This window comes from Asterias rubens, chromosome 5 (assembly GCF_902459465.1).
Source record: "Asterias rubens chromosome 5, eAstRub1.3, whole genome shotgun sequence".
In the NCBI taxonomy this organism is placed as follows: Eukaryota; Metazoa; Echinodermata; class Asteroidea; order Forcipulatida; family Asteriidae; genus Asterias; species Asterias rubens.
The window spans coordinates 7,499,804-7,510,152 of NC_047066.1; the positions used below are offsets into that span (position 1 = coordinate 7,499,804).

A 10,349-nucleotide genomic window follows, 5' to 3' on the forward strand; every position below is an offset into this window, starting at 1 on the left:
TCACAAAAAAAAGAACTCTTTCAGCGGTCGGCTCTGTAGCGGGCCGCGGGCCGGCAGCGGTGTGTGTGTGACAGCGCCCTCTGCTGACAACATTTTCGACTGAATATGCGGCCAATAGCCGTAAAATGGAGCACGTAGCTGATAAAACCTTGTTCCCACAACAGTGAGTCATTTCGTTGAATTTACCACGGAAGGATAATAAAGGGGGTCGACGCAGTTCGTATTCTTTGGAAACAAGTATGATTAAAGATTTGAGTCCGTATCAAATAGTCGGCTAATGTTAAAATCTTGGTTCATGTGCTCTCTTTTTACGATCGTGAGGATTTTTACTTCTCCAAAATGGGGATTCTAGAGAAAATATCGGAGATCGAGTCCGAGGTTTGTATTATTTATAAGTAATGTTATATTTAGTGTAATTTTTATTTCTTATTTACTTCGGTTATTTTGGGTAAATCGGGTAGAAATCGTGCGATCAACTCTTGCTGCTGTCACTTTCGTCAGACGGTGCCACATGTTTTTTGTTGCCGGCAAATGATTGCCCGCATATGGTGCGGTACTGCAATGTGGGAGTGGGACGGTCTAATTTTGTGTAATTTTGTTATGTTTGGCAAGTTTGTTCTAGTTTTATAATTAATTGAATTCAAAACCATAACAAACATGAGTCCATTGACTGTATGACAGCATACGTTTACGTTTACGTTTATGTCTACGTTGATGATACTCGGCAGAATCCTTAGTTAAGACTTTTAACTTTAAGTCAGGACGTAAGGCCAAGGGTGCTTGATAGGAAAAGTCCAGATACCAAATCCGGCAGCTTAGATTAGACTTGGCTAGAGGTAGAGTGCTTTTTCACCGAGTTACATGTTGCTGAACAAAAAATAAAAAATGTCAAACTATATGATTATGAAACAATCATCATCATATCACGTCATAGGGGGCCTAACCAAAAATAAATCTTCGTAAATAATTGAATTATTAAAGTAGGCCTAGGCCTAATTAAAATTTGCTGACAAAAAATCAAAAACATATGTGTCACCAGTCACAGTCTCATTGAATTGAGTATTGTTCCTAGTAAGGAGCCGATCAATCATTATATCAAGATCAAGATCAAGACAGTCACATGAGATACATTTACAATTTTAGTTTTGGTCAAACTGTTAAAAATGGATGACCACAATTACTGAATGTTACCTGTTGTACATTCATGGATTATTGCAATTCGATTTGATGGCAAGAATCAAAATTGATTTGAATTGAACATAAATAACAAATATCAAATCTTTTATTTTAATTGTTTATTAAATGGTACAGGAGAGTCAGAAAAGACAAGAAGAGATATATTATAATTATAACTTTTATTAAAATTTAAATCACAAAACAATGTTTGAATGGTCCATTTCCATTCAATCAATCCCCAAAAAGTTTAATTTTAAAACCAAATTCAGTTAGAAAAAAGTGTTGGTTAGATTCAACTGGATGTAGCAAAATTACATGCCAGTAAAGCAGTTGTTATACCAAATGCAAGCTGCGATAAACAAAGCAAGGATCCAACCTAATCAAAACTATGCACTTTTGTCTTGATTCTCCTCATCACAGATGGCCCGAACACAAAAGAATAAGGCCACAAGTGCTCATCTTGGTCTTCTTAAAGCCCGCTTGGCCAAATTAAGAAGAGAGCTTATCACACCAAAGGGAGGCGGCGGTCCGGCAGGAGAAGGTTTTGATGTAGCCAAAACAGGAGATGCTAGAATAGGGTTTGTCGGTAAGGAAAAACAACTCTACTTCAGATCGGTTCAAACTGCCTTCGAATGTGAAAGGAATTTTGTTTAGTTTTTTTTTAAATTGTGGCGCAATTGTGTCATGACTGAGCATCAGACTCAAGTTCTGATGGCTGAATTATTGGAGTGTGGGTTCAATTTCTAGTCGAAGTCGATTTCTAGTCACTGTAGCAGCTGCCACAAACAGCTTGTACCAAAATGCCCGTAGCGACTGCAATTGCATACAAATGTGAAGAATAAAACAGAATGTTTCACCTGGTTTATTATTTACAAGGTTATTTTTACATTGATTCAAACAATAGTAGCCATGTAAGGGCATACAGTGGTGATTGTACAAACCTGCAGGCTAGGAATTTCATTATTGAGAGGGCAAGGACATTTTCATTTTGGAAAGGGCACTTCAATTGAAAAATCTTAAAATCTATGGGAAACTTTTGAAGGGAACCAAGGCCAAGACCAGTGGCAACATTTGCCCATGGTCAACTGAGGCTCACGGCCAATACTAGGGGCATTAGAGGCCGGGGCATTAGAGGCTGGGGCATTAGAGGCCGGGGCATTAGAGGCCGTGGCCTAGGTGTAAGTCCAGGGCCCAATTTCATAGAACTGCTTAGCACAAGTAGCTAAGCATAACAAAATTATGCTTACCACGATAGGGTTACCTGCCAAACTTCCATACGTCACATGTACAATTTATGATTGGTATCCTGCTCATTTCTGCTAAGCAGACATTTGATAACCATACTCTGGAATTCTGAGCATCAAATTATAAATGAAAATGTTATTGATCATCCTAACAGGTTTTCCGTCTGTTGGTAAATCAACACTTCTGAGCAATCTTGCTGGTGTTTACTCTGAAGTAGCCGCCTATGAATTCACAACCCTTACCACTGTGCCTGGAGTCATCAGATACAAGGGCGCCAAAATACAGGTATAAGATGCTCCAGTGTGTTAAACACAGTAAAGTATGAACCCCACTAAATTTTCAATTCATCCTCTTTTTTTTCCAGGGAAAAATTAACACATGCATGCATTATGCATTAAAACTTAGTGATATCTCAGTTAATACCTAAGCGAAGCATTGGTGGACGTTTCCCTGGAAATGGCTATTTTCTGGGAGTTAGCCAAAGTTTGAAGTTCACGAGTAAAAAAGTCAACAAAAATTTTCCTGCCAATTACCCTTGTGAAATTAAACCTAGTTTGAGAGGGGCTTTAGTCTTTAATTCCTTGGACCTAAACACAGTGTTGTTGCTTTTTCACATACAAGTTGGTCGAGTTTTTGTGATAAAAAGTTACTTGCACAGAAGTCCAAATTGCAACTCATTGAGTTTTGTTGTTATTTTTTTTAACAATATTTCCCAAACAAGAAACAAAGCTAAGTTCCAGTAAGGGGATATAAACACAAGCTGTCGGGCCGACAGCCAATCTCACTCATAGAAATATTTGTCAAACACCAACGATTATGAGTTCACAAACCAATACTTTGTGACTCAGTAGCTAGAAAACAATACTTATTCTAATTGTTTTGGTCAATCTGAAGAACCAAGCTTGATAGACACAAAAACCAAACCCTCCTAAAACAAACTCACATTGTGAAATTTACATTCTTTCCAAACAGCTTCTCGATCTTCCTGGTATCATTGAGGGCGCTAAAGATGGAAAGGGTAGAGGTCGTCAGGTCATCGCCGGTAAGAGTCCACTTTTTATTTTTCTCTCAACACCGTGTTAAATTTCACTAACAGTAGGAGTCGATTGGTGTTCATTTTGGAAAGAACAACAACCATCATGATATTTTAATAAAAACTGTCCTCCACCAACTCGTTTACATAAAGAAAAGAACAAAATTTTGTCATGGGGAATTGTTTTGCTCATGGGAACATGTACAGCCACCAGGGGTTCGACCCCGAGACCATCAGGGTTGGATTTCACAAAGAGTTAAGACTAGTCTTATCTCGATTTAGGACGAGTTAATACCTGCCAACTTGGGACTAGCCTTAAGTTTTGAATATCTCCTTGGACTAGTCCTAACTCTTTGTAAAATCGACCCTTAGACTGCTAGACCATGTGTATTAAACTTTGTCCTGTTTGAATTGTTACAGTTGCAAGGACCTGTAGCATCATCTTCATGGTACTTGATGTCCTCAAACCCCTAAAGCATAAGAAACTACTGGAGCATGAACTGGAAGGATTTGGCATCAGGTAAGGTCAATTGAAGTTGTCTTAAAGGATTTAGGTACTTTTCTTCTAACAAAAAACACAATGTCCACAGATTTACATTAAACTTACACAGTTTGAAGATAATGATGGTAGAAAGCTTCCCTTAACAAATTACTTGCTGAGGTGCTGTAGTTATCACGATGAGATAGGTGAACCCTTTTATCACTAAAGAGTCTTGAACAGTTTCCTTGAATATATTTCGTGCCAACTTCATGACCATCATTTCCTCACAAACAGGTTGAACAAGACACCGCCCAACATTGGCTACCGCAAGAAGGAGAAAGGAGGCATTAACCTGACCACAACCTGCCCACAGTCTACCCTCGACACAGACCTGGTCAGGACGATCCTCGCTGAGTACAAGATCCACAACGCCGATGTGGTGTTAAGAGCCGACTCGTCCACGGATGATCTTATCGACGTCGTGGAAGGAAACCGCGTCTACGTCCCTTGTATCTACGTGCTGAATAAGATTGATCAGATCTCTATAGAGGTGAGGTGGAAGGATGATTTGTAAATCATCATAATCAGACATGATATTCTTCCTACTGATTTCCAATTATTTTTTTTTGCTCCTGGAAAATGAAAAAATGTGATTAAATTGCCTAAAAAGTCTATTAAAAGGTACACCATGTGTACATGTAGGTCAGCCCTTGTACTCCATTAAATGTTCCTACTCTTTCCAAGGGCAAAATCTCATGCCTGCATAATGTCAAGGAAAACTTAATCAAAGTATTAGAGACACATAGATTCACCAGAATAACCACAAAGTTAAAAAGTTCATTAAAAATTATTTGTTTATACTATGATGAAAGTATCTTAGAATCAAATAAGAGATTGACCGAAAGTACATAAACAAGTTATCTGGGATCTCGGAGTGTAAACATCCACAATGTTTGAGAACTTGTAGTTGAAGTTGCCTCATTTCCCTATTCAGGAACTTGACATCATCTACAAGATCCCTCACTGCGTCCCCATCTCGGCTCATCACAAGTGGAACTTCGACGACCTATTGGAGAAGATGTGGGATTATCTTAAGCTGGTCAGAATGTACGTATATGATTAAGATTATCCTTAGAGAATCTTCCCAGGATCAACTCTTTGAGTTTCTAATCTGCTATGCTGTGATTACAAGTTTAGGGTTCAATTTCCAGAAAGATTTGTGTCAAGATATAGACGATGTGACCTATGTTTACATTCAAACCGCCCTCTGTTGACAAAACACTGTATACGTCATGTTTCGCCGGGCAAAGTACGCGTAGTCATGGTAAGATTGCCTACACTTTCTAGCTGGCTGCCAAAACACAAAGGTTTTGCCCGGGGGTATATGTGGCGAATCATGTTATGGTTTTTTCGAGTGACGTCAGAGGTCACATCGTCTATAGGAGCACACATGTAGTCATCGGAGAGTGGGTTCAAATCTTGGTCATGACACTAACAGCTATAACTGTTTGGATGCGAATCTTCTACTCTTGTATGCAACACCAAATCAAATGTGTACGAGTCGCAATTGGATCACGGCTGGCCAAACAAGCGCTACCATTTCATTGAATAGATTCATTAGGAACATCCTTCAAAACTTCAGTAACGATGTTTTTACTAATTCCTATATATGGATGTAAAATGGAGAATGAACTCGCACATTTTTCAGTGACGTTTCACCACTACACTTGTGGCTTTATCACATGAAAAATTTGCAAGTAAAACCGATCCACTGGCTTAAGCCCGGTTCATACTTCCTGCTAATGAAAAGCGAATTTTTGTGACGCAACAATCGGTACACGCTCCCTTTCCAGTTGTGACGAAAGAAAATTCGCTTCGCACGAAGCATTTCGCAGGAAGTATGAACCGGGCTTTACTCATTCGGGGATACATCTAAGAGCTTTGTAAAATCCAAGCCCTGCAGTCCAACTTCTTCACCATGATGCTAATATTTACTGAATTATCACACTGTTGTGTTAACAAAAATGATATGCAGAACTTCTTCAAAATTTTGTATGTATTGTTCTTTTATCTTTTTTTTTTAAATGTATACCTATTCCTTGTTACCTCTACAGATACACAAAACCCAAGGGTCAGCTACCAGACTATGAGGCACCAGTCATCCTAAAGACGGACCACTGCATCATCGAAGACTTCTGCAACAACCTGCACAAGAGCATCATGGGCAATTTCAAATAGTAAGTTGGCTTGGATTGAACGTCAGATTTGTTGCCCTTCCGACCTCTTCATAGGAAGGTTATGTCCAGTACACAAGTATTTTTTTTTACACCGCAGTGAGGGGTTTGGTATTGTAAACTGTAAATTCCTGGCTTGAGTAGGAGACTACGTTGCAACACTTTTTGAATTAATCCTCCAAGAGGGAACATGTGCACAACGGCGTTATTAATGTTAGGAAAATGTAAATTTGTAATGGAACTTAGCAACGGCAATTGCCGTGGGTTACGCAACTTATTTTGAGACCTGAGTAGGAGAGTTTTAATAATATTAGAACACGTTTTTTAAAGTTTTTTTAAAAGGAACATTACAGAATTGGTTTTTGCTAACAAAACAGTTGCTGGCAGTGTAAGCACTTTATGTAATCCACCATATACATAAACGGATAAACCTGTAGAAGTTTGAGATCGATCGGCCATCTGGGTCACGAGAGAAAAGTGCTAAACCGATTACAAATTTTTCATTGCATCGATGCCAAAATTAAAATGAATAAAACGCTCACTGAGCGATAAACTCCAAAAGCGAAGTTAGATTATTTATTTCTCATCAAATATGACATTTCAGACAGAAATATTCCAAGGGATGTGTAAGTTTTATGTAAATCTGTGATCGTCACGATTTTTGTTTTTTTGATACCAAATCTGTAGCGTTCCTTTAAGACTCTTTCCCTATTGTTTTTGTTTCTTTTTCAGTGCCTTAGTATGGGGCTCTTCGGTGAAGCACAACCCGCAGAAGGTTGGCAAAGAGCACTTGCTTTGTGACGAAGATGTTATACAAATCGTTAAGAAGTGAGTACAAAACTAACATAAGAATATTACTTGAATTGTAATTAATAGCGCATACATGTTTCTACCATAAGGTACTCGAGGCGCTTGAACAATCAGAAACATTTTAAGACAAGTTTAGATAAAATAAAAATTGCTGCGGCACATTCAGCAGCCGCTGCCAGAAACACTAGGGGCAAAGTGACAAGTGTACTGGTTCTTTTACGTTCATTAAACAACAGACATGACCTACAGCTTTACGTCCAATTGGAAAGCCTTGTCTACATGGTCTAAAGACACAAGCACCATGACCTGGGCTCGAACCCACACTCTGCTGATCAGAAACCCTGCAGCTCGGGTTCAGTGCACTTTACTGCACAGCCACAACACGCCAAAACACAAGTTGATAATCCTTTGTAATTAATAACACTCTGTGGTTTCTTGTTATTTATTCCTAGGATCTGATGACACATCAAGAGAGAACTACCATTTGCTCGTCATGATGTTCCCTTTGTAGATATGAATGTAATAAGGCGTAATGGGCGTATGAGCTACCTCGGACCTATCGGCTTAAGATGAACTTTGTAAATTCCTCGTCCTTGAAGTTCAAAGAGCCACTAAATATATAAATTAAATTTGGCTAAGCATTTTCTTCTGTGCTTAGCAAGTTTTTGTGCTCACAGACATGAAATTGGGCCTAGGTTGGGAGGATAGGAAGCCGTCTAGAGGGCCTTCGGGTTAGACGCTTTTGGCTAAAATATTTTTGTTATGAAATGAGTATGGTTGGAAAGATGTTTTAAAAGTAGAATTTAATTATCCACACAAATATTCCTCCCAAATTGTTTGGTTTTCCTTTTACTTCATGAACTAATAATGTCAAAAATTTTGTGGAGTTGATATTTTGGTTCCACAAAATTAATAATAGTAGGCATTTGTAATTCGCCAAATCAATCCAAGAGATGTTCAAGGTGCAGAGACACTGTAAATAAAACAATAAAGTATCTGGAGACATTTTGATGACTACTGTTTTTGTGAAAGTGCATTGAAGATTGGGTATGCACAGCCAATTGATCTACATGTATTAGATGAGTTAAACGTAACAAACAACATCATGAACACTGATTAAAGTTGCTGATCAAATTTTGTTTCTCTTTTTAATCATTTTAATGTCAAGAAAGTATAGTAAACAAGTCCAAAGACCAGGGTAGAAATGTCAAAGACCCCACTGAAGTTATTTTTTGTTTTCATTCAAGCATTATATAAAATTCATAACTCCCTTTGACACACATTACAAAGCCTGGGCTAAGTTTTTCACAGAGCTGCTAATACGGCTGAACAGATTCATTTGCTTAGCAAATTTTGCATGGAACCGGTCACATTTTAATGTACATCACAATGAATTTTTTGGCTGGTAACACATTCTGCTAAGCATGTAATTTTTTTTACTGTCTTTAGCAGCTCTATGGAAGTAGCCCCATACCATTTAATGATACTCACAAAGCGTTACACAATTTAATTTTTTTGTTGAGATAATTTTTTTTGTTTTAGAAGAAAAGTTGGCATGGAGAAAAACGTGGCTTCAACATGTTCACACAAACGTCATACTATACAACATGTATTGTTCAACATTTGAATTTTTACAGCCAGTATGAGTGTAATAATGTGAAAGCTGCAGGCATTGTAGTGAGTTAATACTGCAATAAAAGGCTCAATTCTCAACTTGACTATCTCTGTGTTTTTTTGTTTAAGGAACATTACAGAATTGGTAAGAAAACAAAATTGTCTAAGATCACAGATTTACATCAAACTTACACAGTCTAATGATGATGATCGTAGAAAACATCCCTTTACTTGAAATATTTCTGTCTGAAATGTCATATTTGATGAGAAATAAATAAAACTTATTTTTCCGTTTGGAGTTTATAGCTCACGGAGCATTTTATTCCCTTTTTTTAAAATCAATGTCATGCAAATGGTGTAATCGGTTTTTAACTATTTTCTCGTGACGCAGATGGCCAATCAATCTCAAACTTATAGAGGTTTGTCAGTTTATGTTTACGCTGGATTACGTAAAGTCCTTACACTGCAGGCAACTGTTTTGTTAGCAAAAACCAATTCTGTAGTGTTCCTTTAAGTTAAATAGACTACAACTTCTTGGTACAAAACAAAACGAAGTGGGCAATAAACCGTCTGGTCAATTACATCGGAGTGACCTAATACAGAGATATTTTTCTTTGTACATAGATTTAATTTCAGTTTTGAGTATTTCAATCACAACAGATGATAAGAAAAAGTACAAAACCTCGCTATAAACTACACATCTTGGCAGAATTCAGAGAGAGAGACAGAAAAGAAGTTTTGAAGTTTCTACGAAGGTGGTAATGACAGGAGAGGGCCAAAGGCTCTCCATGTAGATGTGAACTAGGTATTATTAGTGCACACAGTTGTTTTGAAACTTGGCAGTAGTAGATACACTTTATAGACCCTTCCCATGAAATATGTAAATTGCACATAGCGCGTGCGCACTAACGTTTTGGTTGGCAAAAAGAGGGAAAATCCCGCTGTTTTGTACACGGCTAATGGGTGCGTGACGCACACGCGATTGCGCGTCTGCTTAATGCACAACTGTATGATGTTTGCCAACCAACAGGGTCTGTACGCATGCGTGAATGTAATTAGCATATTTCATGGGAAGGGTCCATTCAGAAACTGATGTGGGTTTGATAGAGTTCAACTTGGCCAAAAAACCATTATGGCCGAATCATAGACACTACATAACTAGCAGTATGTTTTTACATGAACAAATAATGTAGCTTGCTTGTCCGGTAATCTTTTTCATGATGCAAAGGGCACTTCCATTAGAAATTCTTAAAGTCTATTGGAAACTTTTTGAAGGGGCACCAAGGCCGAGTCCAGGGGTCAACTTCGTAGAGCTGCTTAAAGCACAAAATTAAGCTTACCAAAATAATGCAACCAGCCAAAGTACTATGTCATATGCACAATATTTGACTGGTATCCTGCCAAGTTCTACTTAGCATGACAATTTTAAGTAGTATCCTATACTTCAGCAGCTTTATGAAATTGGGTCCAGAGGCTGTGGCCTCTGTCTGAACCCAAATCTGCTTCTCTCTTAAGTGCAATTTTCGCTTAACACACACAAACACACACATGTAGACAATGCCTTTGCACTACATATCTTTCCCGCACTGTAGAACTTGGGGAATAAAAAGCTGGACCGTGAAAGAACACTAGGAATCGAAGCTAAAGACAAACAACAAAATTAACACCAGAGAAAGAGAGGTATAGTTATGCACTACAAAATATTAATATTTACAAAACAGTTTTCAAGAAGGGAAAGAAACAAATACTGATTAAC

At 38.0% G+C, this 10,349-nt stretch overlaps 1 protein-coding gene across 2 annotated transcripts; it reads left to right on the plus strand.

The window, feature by feature from the left end:
* Positions 1-267: 267 nt before the first annotated feature.
* On the plus strand, positions 268-8,692 carry LOC117290765 (developmentally-regulated GTP-binding protein 1-like). Of its 2 annotated transcripts, XM_033772311.1 has the most exons (10): positions 268-378; positions 1,597-1,762; positions 2,576-2,706; positions 3,394-3,463; positions 3,875-3,974; positions 4,230-4,485; positions 4,930-5,042; positions 6,050-6,172; positions 6,902-6,997; positions 7,432-8,692. In XM_033772311.1, exons 1-10 carry the CDS (start codon positions 340-342, stop codon positions 7,436-7,438), a joined length of 1,101 nt encoding a protein of 366 aa, XP_033628202.1. In that variant the 5' UTR covers positions 268-339; the 3' UTR covers positions 7,439-8,692. The 2 variants fall into 2 exon arrangements, with proteins under 2 accessions (XP_033628202.1, XP_033628203.1); XM_033772312.1 differs by lacking the exon at positions 7,432-8,692 and having other exon boundaries at positions 6,902-7,001.
* The last annotated feature ends 1,657 nt before the right edge of the window (positions 8,693-10,349 follow it).